The sequence below is a fragment of the Eurosta solidaginis genome, chromosome 1, assembly GCF_040869045.1.
Source record: "Eurosta solidaginis isolate ZX-2024a chromosome 1, ASM4086904v1, whole genome shotgun sequence".
NCBI lineage: Eukaryota > Metazoa > Arthropoda > Insecta > Diptera > Tephritidae > Eurosta > Eurosta solidaginis.
The window spans coordinates 89,219,370-89,244,449 of NC_090319.1; the positions used below are offsets into that span (position 1 = coordinate 89,219,370).

The following is a 25,080-nucleotide window of genomic DNA, read 5'->3' on the forward strand; positions in this document are numbered from 1 at the left end:
CATGAAACATTCTCTTCCTTTTGCCGAGAACTTAGATTTTTGCGGAAATTTGTTCAAAACAATGCCTTTTGCGCCAAATATCTCGAAGTAAGAAACAGCTGGCTTACGGCCAGTCCATGCCTCATGTGGTGTAATATTTTGCAACATTTTTGTCGGCGAACGATTTCGCACGTAAACAGCTGTATTGATGGCTTCTGCCCACAAAAATTCTGGCAATTTCGAATCAAGCAACATGCAGCGGCTCATCTCAACTAACGTTCGATTTACTCGCTCTGCTATGCCGTTTTGTTGCGGCGTGTATGGAACAGTCAATTGCCTGCGAATCCCTTCTTTCTTTAGGAAATTGCAAAAATCATTATTCACGTACTCTCGGCCATTATCCGAATGAAATATTTTTATTTTATTGCCCGTCTCGCGCTCTACAGCAGATTTAAATATCTTAAACTTTTCAAGCACTTCACTTTTTTGCTTTATAAAGTACACAAAGATTGTTCTGGTGAAATCATCGACGAACGATACAAAATATTTAGCACCACTGAGCGATGGAGTACGCATAGGACCACAAACGTCGCTATGAATGATTTCTAAAACACTTTTACTATATTTATCATAATTTTTTGCAAACGGCAATGAGTTTATTTTGCCTTTTAAACAAATGTCACATTCAAATTTTTCCAATGGTTTTATGCTCATTCCGCGCACCATATTGTTCTTTGACAACTGCTCCAAGCTTTTAATATTCAAATGCCCATACTTTCTATGCCATTTAAAAGCTTTAATGTAATTATTTGTTGCTGTCGCAAAGCACAAATTATTTGATTGCATTTCATATATAAAGAGATCACCATTTTTGTTCGCTCGCAATACTTCTACACCTTGAAGTGTCATCACTCTTGCAGTCTCTTTGCCAAATTCTACTTTACAGTCATTCGCCGTAAACTTGCTCACTGATAGGAAATTAGATTTGAGTTGCGGAGCATAAAGTACATCATGTAAGATAATTGTGCTTGACTTCGTCTCTACGCGTACAACACCAATACCTTCGGAGTAAATGAACTTATCTCCTGCTAACTCTATCTTCTCACGATGCTCGGAAAATTGAGTGAAAGACGATTTTTCACAACTCATGTGACACGACGATCCACTGTCCAAAACCCAAACAGACTTGTTCAGCTTATTTCCATGCTGAGAGGCATTGAGCATAGCGCAATTAACACTCGGTTTGCTTATGTTACTTGATTTGCAAGACGAGGCACAATGCCCTCTCTTATGACATTTATAACATTTGCCCTTGAATGTTCTGTTTTGTTGTTGCGCTTGCCGTTGTTGATGAGACTGATTGCGGGACTTATTCGCAAAAAATGCAACCTCATTGGATTCGGACCTCACACACTCAGATTTTCGCCTTTTTTCTTCTTCTAATAATTTGGTTTTAAGTACAGTTGTACTTGGCAAGCTGTCTCGAGACTCGATCGCAACAATGAAATTTTCATAGCTTTTCGGCAGACTGGAAAGCATAACAATTGCAAGTAATTCGTCTTGCAACTTTATGTCCAACTCAACAAGTTTCTCGAACAGATCAAAAAATTTGTTTAAATGCTCTGCCATGGGGTCTTCCTCACCCATTTTCAAGTTGACCAACGACTTGAAAATTGTAATTTTCCGCGCTGGACCGCTAGGTGCATGAACTGCAGCCAATTTTTCCCATGCTTCTTTCGAAGTTTTAGCATTTTTCACATTCAGTAATTGACTCGGTTTTATGCACAAAAGCAATGTAGCTAATGCTTTTCCGTCCAACTTTTTCCATTTTTCTGCAGCAACCTGCTCAGTTGGCTCGACACTTTCACCGGACACATAGCCCCATAAATCGCAATGCACTAACACGGATTTGATCAAAATTTTCCATCCATCATAGTTGCTTTCATCTAGTTTTTCAATTTGATATAGCCCGGAACTCATTTCGGTAGTATTACAAAAAAAATTTACCGCGTCAATAACTTTAAAACGCTTTTATTGAAACAGAATCCCGTCTGGGCCCATAACCATTGTTGGGGTAAACCTACGAAATAAAGTTAAACACGCACTCAAACATTAGATGTGCATCGCACGATTTATTAACAGCAACTAACTCATATAAAATGTAAGGTGAAATATAGAAGAGAGAAAAGTGTTACAATTTTGTCAGTGTTGTCGAAGTAAATCAATTCTTATAATTGGGAATTTTACTAACAGGAACAAACTAAATAAACCATTCTTTTTCATGAAAGGTGTTAAAAGAAATAATTGTGAGATGTTACCTAGCAAATACTTTCGTAGTCGGTATTTAAAATGCATAGGGCTGGGGTTGTCAAATAGGCCACCTTTTGCACGCATGGCGCCGAATAAATGCTCAAGAATGTCTTGATTTAGTCTGTATGTTAAAATATATTGCAGACCATACCTCTCCCTCACGTAGTCGTACAACCCCCTTAGTGCATTATTGCTCATAAGAACCCCTTTTTGAAACGGTAGCAACGACCGGCGACCATGTGCTCTCATGTTTACTATATATTCGTCCATTTTTGCCAAAATGTGCAACTGCTCAAATATTTTCATTCCGAAAGGTTGCTTTGCTGGATGTGATTGGAGCGTGCTAAACTTAGTGTTAAACACGTCGAACCAATCATTAACCGTCGAAATGAATTCGGTGGTTTCCACAGGATTGTATAAATCATACCCGAGTTGATAGCACCGTCGAATGGCACTTGCGACACTATGCGAAAACAGTTGAGCAGCCAACTTGACTTTTTGACGGCCAGCGTGGTGGGCTGTGAGGTGTTCTTCAGGTATTTTGTACGAAATCGATGCATCTGATCCTCAGGTAAGAGCGAGCAACTGTGCTATAGTAACAAGGGTAAGAAATTTGCCAAAAACGTAACCGGTGGTCAGATAATGGTTACGGATAAGTTTTAGTAAGTGCGGAGTATCGGCAAACACGAAAACCTTTCCGCTGATGGCCGGATTTTGGAACCATGGTTGCTCTGAAAAAATATGTTTATGAAATATTTAAATAGACAGTTCAATATACCAATCGTAACGTTTAGCTCTTTCCAAAGAGAAATATTCTTTGAGCCCATGTCGGAGACAACTCCGACCACTGTATATCCCGCTGCCTGAATTTTTATTAATAATTTTTCCAAAATTTGTTTAGTTATTTTGCAGTCATATGCACAAAAAACTGGTTGCTTCCAGGATGACTTTAATCCGCCCACTATTCCTAGATGTACGTTGTTGGAGGGTTTCCGAAGTGTGTCTTGCGTAGCATCGTATTCATAAACGATTTGAACTTTCATCTCATCGAAACTAAGAATACATAACCGGTCTGCAAGAGGTAGTTGGTTTGCGTGTTTCAGAACTCCCAAGGAGAAACCCAAAATTCCTTCTTGGAAGGGCACTTTCAGCAACCATTTTCGAATGGTTGATTCACCTGGCAATGGGAATACACTTTTATATAAATGACCATATGCCCTGGGGCCTGCAGCATGAAGCGCAATGGCGGCAGATATATCTTCCCAGTCCCAAATAGTACTTCTTGCCGAATTAGATAATTTCTTTACTTGGCCTTTCGTGAAAATTGAAGAAATTCCTTTCTCAAGTTTTTCCAACTCTTCAACGCGCGCTTTTAAGCTTTTGATAATTTCATCATCAGGGGATTTAGATTCACTATATATGCTGACTCTTAAAGGATAAGTTAGTAGACATTTTTTTTTATTTACTGAATATTTACTCTGTTTGGGTTCCTATGTCGATACTCTGAGGAGAGTCTTCGAGTAATTCCACACGCATAGGTTCGCGTCGTTTGCTAACTTTATTCGTTTGGAATTTGGTTCTGATAAACAATCAGCCGAACTAAAATGTAGGATACAAATTTTCGAAGATTCGCTTAGGAGCTCTCCGCACGATTCGGACCAGTACATTCTCTTTAACTCATTCTTGGGGACATGTAACATCTTAAACCCCTCTTGGGTCCAGGTTCTTCTACACAAAGTACAGCTTGCTTTCGGCATTTCACATTTACTAAATCAATAACAAAGTTCAGAAAGCTAAGACTTATATATATAATGATATTAAAGAGTCAATATATGTATTAAACGCGGTGTATTTGTTTCAAATGCTTAAGTAGTTACTTAAACTCAATCATTTCCTGAAACAACATTCTACATTTATTCAGGTTTATGTGCGAAAGACTGAAGTGTGGGTCCTTTATTTTGGATAAAGGTCGCAATGTCTACTGAGGAGTACAGGGATATGTTGCGAAATGTTAAGCTGACATATGAGTGGAAAAACATGCCACTCACATTGAGTTATAACCAAGATAACGTACAAGACATATTTTTCGGTTGGTATCTCAGTGGTTCAGGAATGGAATTGTCACATGTATGCAATGGCCAAGTCAAACCCCTGACCTCAACCCGATTGAGAGCTTGTAAAAAGGCCTTAGGAGAAGATTGTTATCCTTTTAATTTCAAAACAATGACTTATTTTAGCAGAACACGAAGAATTGGGATGGGATAGCACTCTATTGGAGATCTGCCAAAAAAATTTATTAAAGCCGTGCTCAATAGAAAAGGGAAAGGTATACAATACACTTAAAATGTCCAGAACCGGTCACTCACCGTCCCAATGGTTTTGGATGGGTGTCCTTTATTTTTGATTAATCTGAAAAATGGTCACGAATAAATTTTAAATTTATGTTTTACAATTATATGTCTTGCCTCTAACTAAGCAATCGAATGCACAACAATTAAACTGCAGTAGCGGGTATTTCCTAATGCTTAACACCTGCAAAATGAAGAATAGTTCCTGTATATTGCTTCATTATTAAATTTTTGTTTAAACTTACCAATTTTCATGTGATGAAAACAGTTTTTTTTTCAAAAATAAATAAAAATTACAACGTCAAATAGATATAAGTGTTGCTGAAATATATTTTTATTCTAAGATTTTGCCTTTAAGTACTTTTTTTAAACAAACTTGCCAAGAAGCAACACAGTCAGGGGATGTCAGTTCAACTTGGGAGCAAGATGGCCGCAATTGTCAAAAATTTTGGCTGTCGAGCAAACCTCCTGTGATTGAATCATGGATTACGACCACGTCCCGCACGTAACGCTCATCATCCTCACACACTACGGTATGATTGTTTTCTACGGGCAGAAATTCACCTAAATTTGGCAAACTAGCCAAACGAATCATCAATTCATTTTTTGTTCCACTAGTCTCCTCTCCAAATTTGCGCTGCATTGTCTTCAATTGCGCGACTGTATAAGATTTTAAATTATTTAAAATATCATAATTAGGCGTGTCCATCACTTCTGAAAATTGTAGTAAATTTTTGGTTTGCTCTTGCTTTATCTAATATTTTTTATTGAATGAATATTTTACGATAGATCTCTAAGTTTCTAAAAATTTACATTAACTTGCTTTGTTTCATAAGATATTTCTATAAACTTGCAACAATTTCAAAATCATACTTGTTGACTTTGAGGACACAGTGCTCTAGGAAATGATCTTTTACTTTATTTAAGAGAAGAATAACTAACCATGGACGTTTGTTGTTGTTGCTAAGCGGGAAGTTCCCTTAATTGCACTAAAGGCAAGTTGGTAGACACGACACAGCATAGAGTGTTTATAAACATAGAGAAATCTTCGAAGTATATGGAGTACGCCTTAGGAATGTTCTTAGACATCCAGCTGTAACGAGATGAGTCTGCTGCATGCTAAATTGCAGAAATATGTCTTTGCAATGGGGACTGTATGTGGCTACGAAGTCAGCGGACAGCCTAGTCTACTAGCGGTGACTCTGCAGGATAAACCTTGTACAAAATATCTATAGATATGAATCATTCTGGGCAGAAAGTTATTGTGAAAGTTCAACTTGGAGGAGAGAGTGAAGCAGCCCTTGACAGCAATTAATGTATGTATGTAGAATAATGTTACCGCGTACGTGGGCTCTTTGCCCTCTCTCTCTCTCTTTCATAGGGTTTTTATAGCGATTGGGAAGTCTACCTTATACTATGGAGTTCTTGCTTGGTGAGCAGCCACATAAGAAAGAACAAACCTCAGAAAATTAGGGAAGGCTGTAATGTATGCCATTCTGCACATTCCACCTATAGCTCTGCTGGTGAAGAGCATGGCGTTAACAACTGCAACGAGACTCTAGCTTAAGCGCAAGCCATATGGCAAAAGAAGTATAGCGCCATCAAAAATTGGCTGAAAAAACTACCTGATACCTGCACTTCAATGTGGCTGTGAGAGCAATAAGAGAGGTTGACGCAAAGATTCCCAAATGGCATACTACGCGATACACGTGTACACCGATTGTTCCAAATCAATGGAAAGAGTAGGGCCTGCGGTATACTGCGCTGATCCGGAAATAAACAGATCCTATAAACTGCCACAGGAACCTTTTTTGAGGCGAAAGTAATAGCCTTAACAGCGAAGGAGCAATTGAGACAACATTCCGCAATAGCACAGCATTTAAAAGACTGTTAGAATGTAAGCGATCCTGTTAGTAGTTATACAGATCTAGAACAGCAACAGGTCCTAGGAATCTTCTAGTACTTGCCAAGAAGGTAGAGCTTTTTTCTAAAAAACTTCTTGGTTTTTAAAAGGAGTTTTCAGTTTGGTTAGCTTTAGGTTCTTTGTTCCAACAGTCTGAAAACTCAGCATCTACTGTGTAAAGCTTCCCAAAAAGTTGAGTTAGAAAATTGTGAGTATGTTTTTGTTAAAGTTCTTCGTAAATCAAATTTAGAATCACCTTATGAAGGACCTTTGAAAGTTATCTCTAAGAAACATAAAACATTTACAATTCAATACAAAAAAACTATTAAAAATATTTCAATTGATTTACTTAAATCAGCAAACATACTTATTAACACTAATTTAAATACAAATACATTAAACAACAAAAAACAAAAAGAGGTTACATTTAATATTAATTAATAATTTGTATGTTTTAAATTTTCTTGGAGGGGGAGTAAATATAGTGTTAACTACTTTGTACTCTTTACTTAAATTTTTAAAATAATTTTTAATTGAGTTTTCATGTTAACTAAAAATTTTTGAATAACTTCCATGACGTAACAATACAAGGTGGCAGCACGGGACAGCTGATTATAAACTTGTTTTATTTGATTTGATACATCAACTTCCGCGCAGTACGAATTTGACATTTGTCCATCGAATTTACAAAAACAAAGTACATGGAACTTTTATTTATGTTTGTAGGTATGTCACCATGCTGCCACCTTGTATCGTTCCACCATGATAACTTCAAAAAAAGAAAATTCTAATTAGTTGGAAAATATTTAAACTCAAAAATAAATAAAATTATATTTTTAAAAAATAAATATTCAAATATTTGGTTAACCACTAAACCTGGGACAAATCGGGAAAGATCGCTATTTGATAGGACGAGGCAGTGCTACAAGACGAAGAAATTTTTAATTTTATTTTAAGTTTTCAAGTTGATTTTTTAAAATTATGTCGCTAATTTTTATCCATTCAAAAATTTACTTAAAATTAACATTTATCGTGTCTGATTGCATATGAATAAGAAAATAAAACCTCGTAAAATTATTAAAGAAAGGTTTTAAAATCGTCACTCTTTGTACATAAATTTATGTTCGTATGCACTTAAAACTGTAACACTCCAATGAAGCCATTAAATTTTTGCGACTTAAGCAAAGTAAAAACGGAAAACATTTAAAAGTTTTAGAAAATAAAAAAGAACATATTTTTACATTAAGGTTATTTACAAAATACTTTTAAAAATTGCGGCTTAAACAGAAAAAAAGTACATTTGCATAAAATTTTTTGAAAAAGCCACATAATTGTAAAATGTTCATTTAAATTGTAAATTAAAAGAAGAAATTAAAATGTGTAAATTAATAAAGTTGAAGAGTGATTTTTGGTAATAACAAAAAATTGGACTTCTAATATACATTTCAAAAATGTCGACCTATCCTAATGAAAATGTTGTAACTTAAGAGTTATTTTAACAATACACCCTTGACATTCAGATATTCTGTTAATAAGGTCCTATCTAAGCGAAGTCATTAATAAAGTCGTACCTCAGGAGACCGTTTAAAGGGCTTTAACTTGAAAATTCATTTTTTGACAGAATAGATATCAATTTAGTTAGCTAACTGCCTGCTCACAATTCGTTAACGAATTAAAACGGTAAACTATACTATAGCGGATATAGTCCTCCATACCATAGTTTACAATTTTGCGTCATAAACAAACTGTTATTCCTTTTTATAAGCTTTTATTATATATTTATATAAATTTGATATACTTCCCGATGTTCGATGGATCTGAAATTTGGCACACATGCATAACTCCGATGACAATGCAATACTACTTTGCGAGAATTCGATAAATTAATCGATAACAGAGTTATCGGTAAAGATTTGTATTCACAAGGGAATAACAGCCTAAGTCCTCAAGAACGGAGGAAACTTTACTTTGTTTGTGTATACAACAAACGTAGAAGTTAGGCTGTTATTCCTCAATGTTACTTCATTTTGTTTTACAAATTTTTGGCGATCACGGTTGCCACTTTGCCACCAAAAATGGTCCCTTCCAACCCCATTTGGTCCACTGGTCCATTTTCTTCAATTTTGGTCCTTTTTAAGGCAGTTGCCACGATTTTGGTACTATTCTTTCTTTTTCACTCAGGTAAAAATTCACAATATTGGCCAAAAAAATTGCAGCACTTTCGTTAACCCATATATAATTTTGAATTTACTTGAATGGATTTCTCACCACAAAAAATTGCTTAGTCATTGCTTGTACTACCAAGTTTCATCATAAAAGGATACCCCCAGCAGGTTAGAGGGCTTAGAATATACCCGCGGTAGGTATGCCTGTCGTAATAAGCAACTAAAATACCAAATAGATTCAAGGGGTTTTGTAGCGCAACCCTTTTAAAGGGTTGCCAGCGCAATATGTAGCTTCTCCAACCCAATTGTCAACCTCATCTATCCGTGGCGAATCCTGTTTCATTAACAGCCGAGGTTCTGGCGACCCCGAACTCCTCGTGGATCTAGGGGTCGGGAGTGGGATGGCGTAGGTCTCATGTCGTCATACCAAATCTTTTCCGAGATGGTCGCGCCTGGTACCGGAACGTACCGGATCTGCATCCGGCAAAGGACCATCAACATCGATAACACTCCCCAGAGCCTTCGGGGAGTGTCCTTATCGCTACAATAACAGCAACAACATCATAACAGAATATACCAACCACAAGGCTATTTCCTTATCATAAAATACGGAACCGAATTGAACAATGTTTGATCGACGTGAGAAGGATATACTCCTTATATGAAGTATTCATATCAACTTGAACCATCGCCTCAAGGTTGTTAAAATACGCTCACGCAAACCGCGCTAGCTTATTGAACCTTAGCGTGCAAATCTTTTTATGGGTTTGTAAGATGACGTTGATCAAGGATTGGGAAGGACCTCTATGGGCCGTTCGAAGCCAAACCAGTCTTCAGATGGGCTGACTCCCTCCCGAAATCCAATGGAGAACCAATCGTAACTATAAGAACTATTTCGGAATGAGTGGGTAATTAAAAGCAAATCTCTCTCCATAGGAGCAAAAATTAATCTCCATCATCCCATGCCTGTAAATCATGGCTGATGTAAGAGAAGTTGAGATAGCCCTTGCAGTATAAGGTGGAAAACATAACCGGAAGGACATCCTTTTCGTGATGTATTCCGAAGTTTCTGGGCGAATAAGCAATTCGCTTCCAAAATCGTTTCGGTAAATTAGTACGAAAAAAAAACTGTATAGGCTACCGATTCGTGAATTAGCACTAAAAATCCGCATGACTCAATCACAAGAGGATTGCTTGGTTGACAAAATTTGTGACAATGCAGCCACCTTGCTTCCAAATCGTAGTGACATTCATTAGCTGTGCAAATTTATGAAAAATATTAGTTGTAGCCTAATTTATAGCTTCTGCAACCCAATTTTCAACCTCAGCTACCCGTGGCGAATCCTGTTTCTGTAGGAGCCGATGCTCTGGCGACCCCAAGTTCCTTATGGAAGTAGGGGTGGGGGCTGTGTGACCTAAAAGGTTCAATGTGTTCATATAGCGTGGTCCTTATTTTTTCGACTTTTAAGAAATTAACGGGGTACCCCGTAAAATCATGATTTACTCAAAAATACTGATGGCGTATATTTTATTACTTACCTTTATATTGTAACCAATTTACTTGCAAATCCTCTTATTTGCAACCTTCTGCTAAGTTCGATCACTAAACTGTTGATAAATAGCTCCAATATGTAATATTGCAAAATGGCCTTTATTAAAGTACTTCACAATAACACTCAAACTGTGCAACGAATAGCTTGCTTAATAACCAAACTGATTGATAGCTGAAATCAAACTGAATTCCAGCGCCTCTACAATTACTGCCTTTTATACTCTCTGATTTCAACGTTGCATCTTCTAGGCGCTTCCATTTCCAGAATCTTCTAGTCCATCAGCTCTCAAACTTCTCAGCTGTAACTACAATTGCACGATTTTATAGCTTCTCATTGCATACTTTCAGGAGTATCTCAGATATATGCATGTGTTTGTGCATTGACTCTCCGCTACTCGTATACGTAGACGCAATTATTGTTTCGTTTATGTAGATAAATAATGATTGAATTATTGATGTGAATTCACGTCGCTGCTTAGCATCAGCTTAGAGATAGCAGCACCCCTTAGTTTCGCTAATATTCGTAACAATATTAAGTCCCTTTCATGTTTGTCCCCTCATTTCCATACGAATGACCCACTGAAAAGTTTTTTTCGGTAACTTCCCATTGAGCTAGACACTTTATACTTAGAACATAGTTCAGATCTGGGAGACATTACAATGCAAGTAAAAAAAATCCGCTAGGTGGCGCACGGATCAAGATATACAGAAAATTAATTTTAAAATGGAAACTTTGCGATCGACTTTTAACTAAATTCTCGGTGATCCAGAGACTTTAAGCTTAGCACATAGTTTGCGAGTCGATGGCACTACAATCCGTGGAAAACAAAATGCCGCCAGGTGGCAGACGAATCGAGATAAACGAAAATCCCTGAAAAAACGCAGATAATCTTGCGATCGATTTTTAAATAACTTCCCTGCGAGCTAGAGACTTGAAACTTGGTGGCGCGCTAAGTGAGATAACTACAAATCCTTGAAAAATGAGGGAAATTTTACAATCGATTTTGAGTAACTTCCCGGTGAGCTGGAAACATGAAACTTGAGCCGTAAGTTAGAACATGATGACAATGCAATATTTTATCAAAAAAATTCCGCTAGGTGGCTCATGGATCGAGATATTAGGAAAATTAATTTTAATTTGGGAATTTTTCAATCCATTTTTAACTAACTTCCCGGTTACCTAGAGATTTGTAGCTAAGCACGTAGCTCGAGACCCGGTGACAGTACAATTTTTAGAAAACAAGGTTCCGCTAGGTGGCGTGCTAATTGAGATAACTACAAATCCCTGAAAAACGAGGGAAATTTTGCGATCGATGTTTGAGTAACTTGCCGGTGAGCTAAAGAGGTGAAACTTGGGCCATGGGTCAGAACCCGTTGACAATGCAACATTTGATCAAAAAAATTCCACTAGGTGGCGCATGGATCGAAATATTAGGAAAAGTAATTTTAATTTGGGAATTTTTAAATCCATTTTTAACTAACTTCCCTGTTACCTAGAGACTTGAAACTTGGCACCTAGTTAGAGGCCTGTTGACAATACAACATATAGAAAACAAAGTTCCGCAAGGTGGCGCGCTAGTCAAGATAACTGGAAATCCTTTAAAAACGGGGGATCTTGCGATCGATTTTCGAGTAACTTCCCGATGAGCTAGAGACATGAAACTTGGGCCATAAGTCAGAACCCGGTGACAATGCAATCTTTTATCAAAAAAAAAAAAAAAATCCGCTAGGTGGCGCATAGATCGAGATATTGAGAAAACTAGTTTTAAATTGGGAATCTTGCAATCGATATTTAACTAACTTCCTGGATATCTAGAGACTTGAAACCTGAAATATGGTTCAAAACTCGGCAAATGTGCAATATTTGATCAAAAAATTTGAGCTACGTAACGCGCAAGTCGAACTATTTAGAAGATTAGGCCATACCTTCATGGTTAGCCTCCTGAGTGTTGCAGGCGTTGTAGAATTCCACCTCGTTGAAGGCCCAACTCAATGCAATTCTTGCATACTTTTAGGCGTACGCGACTTTCACCACGCTTCTTTTAGACTTTCAGGGGTATGCGAATTTCACCACGATTTTCAGCTGTGTAAATTAAGTAGCTGCCAAACGAGGTGGAATTCTTTTGTTTTCGCAAGTGTTGTCAGCGAAAATGCCACTAATTCTCTTAAATTTTGCTATTTTGAACAAAAATATAAAGATAAGAATTTTCACGTAGGAATTACTTAAATTACTAATCAAAGTTGCAATTGTCTTTTTGTAGGCAGTACTAAAAAATTGAAAATAAAAAGATGATAAAAAAATTTTAAGGACTACCCTTATATGAATGGGCCAAAAAATAGAAGGCAATTTTTCCTTTAATACAGACATAGTCTTATTGAATTTTGACTAACAAACTTTAACAATAGCTCTTGTAAAATAAGTTTGGGTTTTAAAATTATAAAGGTAGAAAGCGTGTTTAAATTTTATACAATCAATTAGTTAATTCCAAGGACATGGTTTGCCTTAAATTGAAAGATTGGTGGAGCACCTTTATAGTTTTAAATCCCAAAATTGTTACAAGAGCTATCGTTAAAGTTTTTTAGTCAAAATTCAATAAGACTATGTCTGTATTAAAGGAAAAATTGCCTTCTATTTTTTGACCTATTTATATAAGGGTAGTCCTTAAAATTTTTTTATCATCATTTTTATTTTTATTTTGTAAGGTTTTTAGTCGCTACCAAAGATCAAACTTTAAGAAAATCATTGTAATAATATAACGATAAAACAAGAAAAAACGGAGATAAAATTTTGAATGTAGGTTTTCCAAAAGGTCTGCTTATAACCTTAAAGTTTTCTAGGTTATTTTGAGACAAAAAAAATCGTTGGAAGTTACTAGAAAAGGTAAAATAGTAAATAGTGCCGTAACAAGACCATGCGCCATACAAAATTCAACCCTCGACCTTTAAATATTCTTCAAAATAATTCAGAAAAATACTGCAATATTTTCTCGGGATGGAGAACCAATTAAGCTGGTGTCCTGCAAAAAAAAAAAAAAAAATAAATAAATATGAGGTTGTATTAAAGCATTGTGTGAATATGAAAAGAAATATGAATACTTAAACGGAAAATAGCTTTTCGAGGTTTCAGAATACATACATAGTATAGGTTTACGCCGATAACTTAATCGGCGGCGGTGGCGTGGGCGGCGCGCCAGTCTACGCCAGTGTTCTTACTTTAAAAAGATTGATGTTTCTATTTGAAAAAATAATATTTAGGAAAGATTTTGTAGCATGTATTTAAAGAAATCAACATTTTGGCCATTTCGGAAAGATCCGGGAGTTTACCTCAAAGTCTCACACACCGTTCACAAATTTTCAGGAGTAGCTCCTTGCGGAGGGATACCAGATAGGGGACTCCAGATAGGCTTCGAACCTAACCCCGGTCTTTGGAATTGGTACTGCTGCGTCTGCTGAAAAGAAATAGAGATACATAAAATAGTCACACTTTTGTCTGTATATCTAGTGCAAAGCGTAGTTTCACCTAGGGTTAACTCCTAACAATCGTCGCGAACACAATTTCTTTAAATCATTTGTGGCTCCTTGGCGGTCGCGCACAAAGGGGACTTAAGGTTGCTATTAATGGTCTATTAATACTCATGACTCCCGTGGCACAGGGCGCCTCCAGTTTTTTCGGGTGTTTTTAAGAGCTACAATTACCGATGTGCGAACAGTAGCAATTGCGACCATCAGTCGCTACCACGCCTCCTGACCCTCACACCATATGCCAGCACAGAAGCTATAGGACTGCGAACTCATACCTTCGTCGACGTCACTTTCCTAGAAGCTCTAGGAGTAGCTCCGAAGACTTTCTGACAGATATTTTTGTCGCGCTATGCTGCCGAGCTTCACCAGAAAAACATCTTGAAACCTTAGGGAGTAGCTATTCGGTCAAGGATGCCGCCCTCGAAATAATAAGCAGTCTAAGTGGATATCATTGCGTAACACATGGGTGAAAATCGTATAATCCTCGGCGCATTTTTTTAAAACGTAGACCAAAGTTTGCCGACGTTTGTGTTCACAACATTCATTTCAATAGTGTTCGTTAAATCAAAACGATATTTTAGAATGAAAGTCGACCGATTTGAAGTTGAAAGATGTTAACTGCTGTTTTCCGGCCTTATGATATAAGAGCTCATTATGGATGGCCGCGTAGCTTCAGTTTTCAGAATAGTTCGACTGTTCACTACGTTAGGGTAGTAGCACACACGGTCATTAGTTCGATAGTATTGGGAAAGCAAAAACCACATTGAGTGTTCTTGCGAACGACAGAACCTCACCTGGTAAATATATGTGCCTACATATTCACATTTGTAAAAGGAGCCGTAACGTGTTGGTGCTATTTAAACTCGGTTGATAGGCTATAATCAATGTAATTCACTCCAAGGGAATAGTTTTGGTTAGGGCCGCCAACAGGGAGACTTGGGTGTTGAAGGATGAAGTGTGAAAATCAAAATTAACATTTCAGATAGTTTCGCAAAGAAACAACAGTTGTTTGAATATAAGCCCAAGTGATTTTCACACCCTTCTCATACGTATATATATCGTAGACTTAAGTATGAGGTAAGAATCTGTTCAAAGGAGTGTTTATGCCCCCTAGAACCTACTAAAGTATTTTGCATCACTGATTTCTCTTATTTTTTCAGCCAATCGCAATATAAATTTTTTTTTTTAAATTGGCACCTTTTTGGGGTAATTTGCTTTTTTTTTAACAACTTGATGACAATTTGAAAACATGTTCGCTTTGGGTCATTTTATTTGAATTCATTGTTCATTATATATGTATATTTTTTTTAAATATGCAAAGTGAGCATATAAATTTATTATATAACTTTTCTTTGAATTGGGTGATGCAAAGTCCGTCTTAAACTGACATTTAAAGCGCCTGTGTTTTTTTAAATAACTTTTGAACAGTTAGAAAGAGTTAAATGCGGTTAGTTTCTTATAACTGACAGTGATGCGCATCTGTTGATACCACTTTCGACCATATCCAACCAATTTTCGACATGAACAATAAATAACCTAAACAGCCATAAACGAGTAGAAAATATAATAACGCGCCGGACGCCGTCGCCGCCGCCGACGCGCCGATATTTTTGACATTCGGCGGCGGCGTTCGAAAAACGACCCAAATCGGCGGCGTATATCTCTAATACATAGATAAATGCAGAACTCTTTTGAGAAAAACAAAGCCCGAATTAAAAGTTCTAAGAAAATCAGCTGTGTTTTCTTGTCGACTCCGGAGTATCAATCTGCCACTTCTAAATCGTTTTATCTCAATATATATTTTTTTTAATTTTTTTAGCGTGGCTTAGGTATCTCCTAATTTTCTTGAAGAGCACCCTATATCAGGAATCGTTTCATAAACGCCTTATAACATGTCACATGTATTATACTTGTATTTAGATAGGACGTTTTGAAACAATTTCTGGGATAGAGCGTTTTCGAATAAAACTCTGAAAAGTACGGCCTTCCTCATACAAATTCTGAAGTGATGATTGAACACTATCTTTATAACTTCACGAAATATTTAGTAAAAAATTAATAATTTCCTCACAAAACTTTTGGCATTTACAAAATTAGTAACACTACCAATATACTACTAAAGGTACTTTTCTACTACAACTTTCGTTGAAGGGCATTGAAATATTCCCCGCTTTCCTTGCTTCGTAAATGCAGTTCGTCACGATATTAAAATTGGGAGTGTCAAAGCTCTGCTGACATTAAAGAACAAAACTTCTAGTGAATCATGAAAAAGCCAAATTTTTTATTGGTTTTGTTGCTTTTGTTTTACACCCTTCTCTATATAGTCACGCGCTCTTTCAATGACCATCAAAGTTAAACGAACAACAACAAGCTTCAATTAATTTTTACCTTCAGTTTTACGTAATATTGGTATCGTTTCACAATTTATTATTGTTATCTACATATATGGACATTATCAAAACAATTGATACCGTTAAGCTCACCAACGGTAAATGTTAGAAATTATGGCAGTAATGGGCTTTTTATTGCTGTATTCATGCAATACAGAAGCTATTTTCATAATGGCGGAGCGCCATTTCGCACATTTTTAATAGTCAATGTATGACAAAGAAAACCATATAGTGTTAACACCTTAATATCTGTTGTACATGAGCGAGATAGCATATGCGTGTTTGCAGCTTTAGCGAAGACAATTGCTCAGCTATGCTATGGCCTGTTTATTGCTGTATATTTGGTTGTTAAAATCATTGGGATGTTTGTTGTTGTATGCTTGTATCGATGTGTCGTCGAGCAAGCACCAATCAAATGGCTTATGAGAATGAGTATGGAGTACAGGGCGATTTGAATCAAATATTTTGTGAATTTGTAATATTTTATTTAATATTGAAAAATTGGCCCGAAAGGAGTACCAAAGTAGCGCATCACTGTCAGTTACAAGAATGCAACTGCTAAAATGTGTATTTCTTCATTAAAAAGGTTTAAATACAAGACGTGATAGCCTTTGAAAAGATTTTAGGCCGAGCTTCTCTTCCAATTTGCGTCGTGCCTTTTATTTCCTTTATATTAGGTCGCTTGAATGTTTGTCCGCATTTTCAATACAATTCTTGCAATCGATTTTTAAGTAACAATGCAACAATAGGGGAAATCCGTTAGGTGAGGCACGGATCGAAACAATTAGATACCAATTTGGAATTTTCAGATCGATTTTTAAGTATTTCCTAATTGAGCTACAAACATGAAACTTCACATTTAGGTTAAGACACCGTGACAAAGTAGTTTAACCACCCGGGTTGCGTCCTAAACGGATAGGCCGATCACAATCAAATTTGCACAACCCACTTGAAACCTTCCAGGGATGATCATAGGCTAAAAATAATTTCGATATATAAAAGGGGCGTGGCACCTGCTATACAAATGGAATCTTTGATACTGCATAACTCTGAAGGTATTCATACTAGAATATTGAAATTCAGTAAGGAGTCAATCCCTAACACCACCAAGAAAATGGGGGGTGAGGGAGAAGGGGGCGTGGCACCTCCCATACAATTGGAATGTATCATACTGTGAGGAATATTAGCAACACTAAGGGATAATATCTTCTTTAAGTCGATACTAAGCAGTGACTTGTATGTACATAAACAAATCAATTATTATGTCTATATATATGTACATGCCAGCAGCGGAGAGATGCTCACAAAAGTATGCAAACATCAGCAAAGATTTCTCACACATACATATGCATATATCTGAGATGCCCACAAAAGTAGGCAATCATTTGTGCAAGTATCACTCACATATACACTCGCATCTGTAGTTATAGCTGGTGAATTTATAGCCATATGGTATACAAGTAGTAAATTCTAGAAATAGAAACGCCTAGAAATATGCCAAGGAGGAAACCGAAGAGTATAAAAGCAGCACCAGCTGAGGCACGACCAATTACTTTGATTGAAGCAAGCTATTGGTTGTAAAGTACTTTAATAAGGGCCATTTTGCATTATTGAATATTAGAGTTATTTATTCAACAGTTTAGCGATACGAACGTTAGTAGAAGATTTGAAATAAGCGGAATTGCACTAAATTCGTTACAATACCTTATATCTTTGGATGTAGTAATGGTAGGATAATAAAAATTGGTAAGGAGCTATATGACGCTATGTCCCAATACCTCCAGTTAAATATGGAATTGGGGAAAAGCAGGCGTGGCACCTTCCCTACAAATGGGAATTTTGAGAACTATGGCTGCCGTACAAACTAAGGTTATTTTAACAGCTAAAATTTAACTAAGGTCCATAATATTATGCTTCGTAATTTGGATCCTCCGCGCTTATGTAATGCGACAAGGCTTATCATCACAAAACTTCCAATGTCATTGAAGCAATGATTTGATCGGGAAATTTCGAAAACAACAAAGTTTTCATACCAAGAATTCAATTAATACCGACAGATATGCCTTTAAATTTCAAACGCCTCAAATTTCCTATTAGGTTGGCTTTCGCAAAGTCTATCAATAAAGCTCACGGACATTAGCTGTAGTAGGAGTAAATCTTATCAACTCATGTTTCACCCATGGCCAATTATAGGTAGCCTATTCCAGAGTTGGCTCATCAAAAAATCTTTTTATTTATACTCCAAATAATTTACAAAAAATATTGTATATACTATGGTTTCAGCAGTACCTAAATTCGCAAAAACACATCCTTAAAATAACTTTAAAATTTGTGTTATTTATTTTGCATATTTTTATAGAAACGTGGGGTGGAACCCACTGGAATAAGCTAGGATATTATAAAAGGGAAAGTTTGGATGTTTGGATGTTTGTCCAGACGTTTGTCTTTGTAACTCAATCACGCAAGAACGGCTGGGCGGATTTGGCTGAAATTTGGCACACATTTAACCAATAGTGTAGAAGGATCTACTAGCTATATTTTTTTGAAAAGGGGGATGTTCCCGTCCCTAGGAACAGTTATAATTCAATTATTGTATTTTTTTCGTCTTTGTGACTGAATCACGACAGAACGGATACACGGATATTGATGAAATTTGGGACAGAGCCAATAGTCTACTGCGAAATTTTTTTCGAATATGGAAAGAGGGGAGGGGGTCCCACGGCCCCTTCGAATAAGTACTTTTTAAAAAATTTTACACATTATAACTTTACTAATAGTGTGGATATGATTTTTAGGCGCGCTTTTGAAAGCTTAGTAACATCAAACTATATAATATAATTATATAAAATTATATTATATATACATAAATAAACTACATACAGAGTGGATGTGCCTACATGGTGAACAAAAGGAATAGAAATTATAACTTTACGTATACTGACCTTCACCAATATTACAAACGCAATGGGTCAAATAAGTCGAGGGCTTACAAAGTGAGCAGGGACACCCTCCCACCCCCCCCCCCCCTCCAGTCCACCTCTGGTGTAAAATCTATAAACTGTTATAACTCAATGTAAATTTTCTCCTAAATCAATAATTTTTGGTATTTGGCTCATACAGATCGAGATCTAAACAATTTTGGAAAAACGATCAGTGGTGCTCTCCTTCTCCTCCCGCCATCCGCCCTCCTTCTATTGTTTTTATTATAACGCTTTTATTAGCATTACCTGTATGTTTGTTTGTTTGTAACTCTTCATTCGCTTCAACGCGCCTGCTGCCTTATTAACATGCTTTTATAATTAACTTCAACTTATATCTTTTCAGGATGGTCTTCGGGATCGGTCCGGGATCCCATCGGGGTCATTTCGGGACTCTTTCGGGACTTTTTCGGGATCACTTTGGGACTCTTCCGGGATAATTTCTGGATGGTTTTTGGGATCCCGTCGGGGTCAATTCGGTACTATTTCGGGAGAATTTTGCGACTCTTCCACTGTATAGTTTTCGGGATCCGTTCGAGATCCCGTCGGGGTTATTTTGGGACTTTTTCGGGATAACTTTGGGACTTTTACGGCATAATTTCTGGATGGTTTTCGGGATCCGTCCAGAATCCCGTCGGGGTTATTTTGGGACTTTTTCGGGACTATTCGGGATCCCGTCAGGGTCATCTCGGAACTATTTCGGGATCATTTGTTAACCGTTCCGGCATCATTTCTGGATGGTTTTGGGGATCGCGTCTGGTCATATCGGGACTTTTTCGGGACTATTTCGGTATCATTTTGGGACCCTTCCGGGATCATTTCTGGGAAGTTTTCGGGATCCGTCTGGGATCCTGTCGGGGCAATTTCGGGACTTTTTCTGGACAATGTCAGGGTCATTTCGGAACTTTTACAGGATCATTTCTGGATGGTTTTCGGGATCCGTGCGGGATCCCATCGGGGTCATTTCCGAACTATTCCAGCATCGTTTTGGGACCCTTTCGGAATCATTTCTGTATGGTTTTCGCGATCCGTCGTGGATCCTCTCGGGGTCATTTCGGAACTTTTTCTGGACTAAAAAAACAATAAATGTAAGGCGCGATAACCTCCGAAGAGATCTAAGGCCAAGCTTCTCTTCCAATTTGCGTCGTGCTCCTCTTGATTTTCCCTACAAATTGGCCGGACGGGACCTACATACTTTACGCCGACTCCGAACAGCATCTGCAAGACAGACAAGTTTTCACTGAAAAGCTTTTCACGGCAGAAATGCACTCGGAGTAGTTACCAAATCACGCAGACCCCGCTAAGAAATTACTAAATACTAAATATGATTTTCGTAGTTCCTAAATTGAGAAATTCCTTAAGAACCCTTTTCAAATGATCCCCAACTTATATGATAGACGTATGGGAAGGGTTAGCCGTATATTCAAGTAAAAGACTTATGTAATTATCTTATCTAACTCTCGAACTTTTGTAAATTTAATTCTGTTTTTTCTTTTTGAAATTGTAAAATGAGTCTGAAACGTTAATTTTGATTTTCACACCTAACTATTACCGAAACCCAAATCTCCAAGTTCGGCATTTCTTAAATTTGGCGGTCCTACTCTCAACTATGTAGTTCCATGGAGCGAATCACCATATACAAAACCAACTGTTAGAATGAATATGTGGTCATATATATGTATGTGCCAGGTGAGTCTCCGGCTACTCCAAAGTATACTCAAAGCGGTAAAAACTAAGCTTTCCTAAGACTTACCAATAGCACTACATATATGCTGAGTACCCTGCGGTGAAAATTGTAAGCTTTCCCACGTGTACAAAAAGTAGACGAAGTTCATACTGAAACACATACTCGACATACATACTCGATGAAATAAGTGCATCTACGTGCAGATGTTGCCTTTGTACTTTAAATACGTAAACAGGGTCTTCTTCAGATACTGGAAAAAACCTTGTATTGGTATCAATCGGACGTTTGCCTATCTCGCACTTTGCACTTGGGCAGTCCCTAGATACGTTAGGTTGCTATAATTAGATAAGATGTGCATATATTATTATAAATAGGTATAAACTAAGCTTAGTATAAGCTGTAATAAATAGAAAGAAAATGCATTTCAATATTATTTCTATTTTTACTTTAGTTTCAATTAAATTTCAATTTAATACTTTATTAATTATGTCAATACGTCATTAAATAATAATTAAACTTATTTTACTTACAGGCTTCCAAGGCAATGCTGCCGCTGCTGCTGCTCTTTATTGCAATGCTGCATATCCCGGTTTTTATATGCCCAACTTTGGTGTCAAACGAAAAGGTGGTCAAATTCGTTTCACTTCACAACAGACAAAGAGTCTCGAGAATCGTTTTGTTAATTCAAAATATCTCTCACCTGAAGAACGCCGTCATCTCGCGCTTCAACTCAAACTTTCCGATCGTCAGGTGAAAACTTGGTTTCAAAATCGACGTGCCAAATGGCGTCGTTCTAATCAAAGCAAATGTTCCAGCTCAGCTTCACAAATGTTGAACCAAGCTTTAAGTGGGGATGGTGCGGCAAGCGTGGTAACAAGTAGTAACATTTCGTCAAGTGTGGAACATCATGCGGGCAATATTTGTAACAGTAGTTATGGTTCGGCAGAAGGCAATCGTGATATGCTCTCGGAAGGTGACGAAGATGATGATGAAAATGGCGATGATGTAGTATATAGTAATAAGGGAAATTTGTAACTGTTTACGGTAATTTGTGAGAAAAAGTGTTGTGAAGTTAAGTTTTTAAAATATATTTATATAAAGAAATTTATTTATTTATTTTTGGATTCTAAACTATCTGTAAACTGTCGAACATTGTAAGATAATTTTTAAAGGAAGGAGTTAAAGAATCTAAATTTAAAATTATAATACAGATTATTATTAGCATTAGCAATGTTTTTTGAACATGTATATACATCTAAATTTGCTACTAAAAAAACGTTCATGGAGAGCTACACATAGTAGTAGTTTATGGAGAGATAATGGGGGCACAAACCCTTTAGGTCATAGTGTTTAACGCATACCAAAATTGAAAGTGAGAAATAGTGGAGACACACACTTTTCAGTACTAATTCTATGCGCAACAATTTCATAAGTGTAGATAAAGGTATGCACTTAGCAGCACACATACAGTTTGAGTGCAGATGTATTTTCATGTAAAAAAAGCACAAGCTATTATATCAGTTATACATCCATTACAATTTCGGAACCTGCTTATCCAATTTGTATACTGTAAGGAATTATAAGGACTTTTCGAAAATTCTACGCCTTCTGTTATCGTTCGAATCACTGAACTGACTGACTACCCTTAGCCTGCGCTGTTTTTATACTCTCAGTTATTCCGCCCAGGGGTTAGACTTTTCGCGATCAGCGTTCTCGAATATTTGCTTATTTTTTCCTGTTTCTGTATCTCATATTGGCTTGGCTATATACATGTATATCTGATGTATATTCATATGCGCTCTTTACTACTGTGTATACGTGTGTGTGAGTGATATCGTCTGCGGCTCTTTGTTGCTGTGCATATGTGTAAGTAATGTCTGTGCACTTTGCTGCTGTTTATAGGTATGCTTAATTACTTTATTGCTCTTGCAGTTGTGCAGCATTTATTTACTAGCGGCATAGTGGTGCTAATATTTGCCACACTGCACTCCACCTAAGTCTGATCGTCACAATCCAAATTCTGCTACCCTCTCTAAATGAACCACCTTCCGTAGTTTTCCAAAGTTTCGTATGCGGTGTACAACATCGTTAACGTATTATATAACTTTGTACGAGCCTTCCCAGTTACTTCGGGGACAAATCTTTCTTACGTTGTGGGCTTTAAGCAGCACTAAATCACCTTCGATAAATACCTCCGAATTTATTGCCTGTCACTCATAGTCCTGGTTAGAGCTGGATTCGATTTAATTTTTTGGATAATCGATTTTTTCGATTCGATTCTCAAAAAAAAATCGATTTAGTCGATTAAATCGAGCTGAAAGAAGTTGATTGCCTGTTTACCAAAGTTGTACCGCTAAATATAGCTCGCCAGTTACTTTCTCGTTTTTTGACTGAGGTTCTTTGGCAACATCAATCAGTACCACAGGGTTTTTCACTTATTCCTCCCATCGGAGTGGGATTGATAGTGTATTCATTACCTAAATATCCTGGTTTCTGTGTTTTTTCAAGATATTCCAATTTTATGCGCGGACATTTCTTCACTCAGTTCTGCCTTCTCTGCAACGCTAGCTCAGAAATCAAAAGGATAACAACTTTTGGCTATAACCCTCTATTAATCTCTCATCATAGCTGCCGTATCGAGAGTCGATGGCATTGCCCTTTGAATTGTTCAAGAGAAAATCCATGCCGATAAATTATGGTCATCTCCGTTGAACCAACCGATAGGTCTTGTTATGGGAATGCATGAAGAAGTTTCGGCACAGCATGTACTCCTATCGGCTAAAATCTCCTAAGCGCCTAAGCGCCAATTGTTGGTGATGATAAAACTTCTTCATATTTCCCTATTACTCACAGCCTCCATCATACTGGCGTATGGTCATAGTTCATGGTTTAAAAAAAAAAATTTAAAGCGTTCAATTACTGGCATATGCTGATGACATTGATATCATCGGCCTAAACACCTGCGCTCTTAGTTCTGCTTACTCCAAACTGGAAAAAGAAGCGGTAAAGATGGTTTTGATGGTGAATGAGGACAAAACGAAGTACCTGCTGTCATCGAGCAAAGAGTCAGCGCATACGCGCCTTGGCAACCACGATACTGTTGGCAGCCATAATTTCGAAATAGTAAAATACTTCGTTTATTTGGGAACCAGCATCAACACTAGCAACAACATCAGCAATTGAAAAGTAAAGTCCTCTCTCGGCGAACGAAAATCATACTCTACAAGTCACTTATCGGACCCGTCCTGCTATATGGGGCAGAAGCATGGACCATGACAACAGCAGATGAAGCGGCTTTGGGAGTGTTCGAGAGAAAAGTTCTTCGAAAGATTTATGGACCTCTACGCGTTGGCGATGGCGAGTACCGAAGAAGATTTAATGATGAGCTGTACGACCTATACGCAGACATCCACATAGTCCAGCGAATTAAAACGCAGCGGCTGCGCTGGCTAGGCCATGTTATGCGAATGAAAGATGATGCTCCGCCCAAAAAAGTGTTTCTATCGGAACCCGCCTATGGAAGCAGAGGTAGAGGGCGGCCCCCACTCCGTTGGAAGGGCCAGGTGGAAAACGATTTAAACTCCCTTGGTGTGACCAATTGGCGCCGGTTGGCGGAGCGAAGGAGCGACTGGCGCGCCTTGTTGGACGGCCATAACCGTTTAGACGGTTAATCGCCAATTAAGTAAGTAAGTAAGTCATGATTTTTAACAAAGTGGAGCTTTTTGAAATTTTAAACACTACTTGATTTGGTCTGTGATTATGCGCCAATAAAACCAAATTTATAAAAAATTACAACAAATATATTTTCTGCACGATTTTATCAATAAATATGAAATTGTACCTATTGTTGCTGGAAGATGGTCAAATGGCTAAAAAATAGAACGATTCTAAAAAGAAAATTCGATTCTTCATTTCTTAAAAAAAAGATCGATTGAATCGATTAAAAATCGAATCGAAATCCAGCTCTAGTCCTGGTGCGATGTCTCACAAGATCGTGTATTTATCTCATTTCTTACTCAAAGGCACCAGTGGAATTTCTGGCATTTCTTACCGCATCAGAATTCATCCCAAACTTCATGTCAGCTGGCAATCGAAAATCATTGCCGAAACTTACCTTCTGTCTGACCTGTTGTCTCATGCACTGCCGATCGATAGGACATCATAAATAAGGATACGTTGGTGTCCCAATCTTTGTGGAATTTATTCACTAATTTTCTTAGGTGCTCTTCCAAGGTTCTATTGAATA

General features: G+C 37.3%; 1 protein-coding gene across 1 annotated transcript in view; it reads left to right on the top strand.

Moving 5' to 3' along the window:
- Nucleotides 1-21,992, top strand: part of HHEX (Hematopoietically expressed homeobox) — a 39,246-nt gene extending 17,254 nt beyond the window's left edge. Inside the window, exon 2 of the mRNA XM_067759052.1 lies at nucleotides 21,367-21,992. Coding sequence (XP_067615153.1) covers nucleotides 21,367-21,869 — 503 coding nt within the window. The 3' untranslated portion in view covers nucleotides 21,870-21,992. The remainder of the gene's footprint in view (nucleotides 1-21,366) is intronic.
- Nucleotides 21,993-25,080: the final 3,088 nt, after the last annotated feature.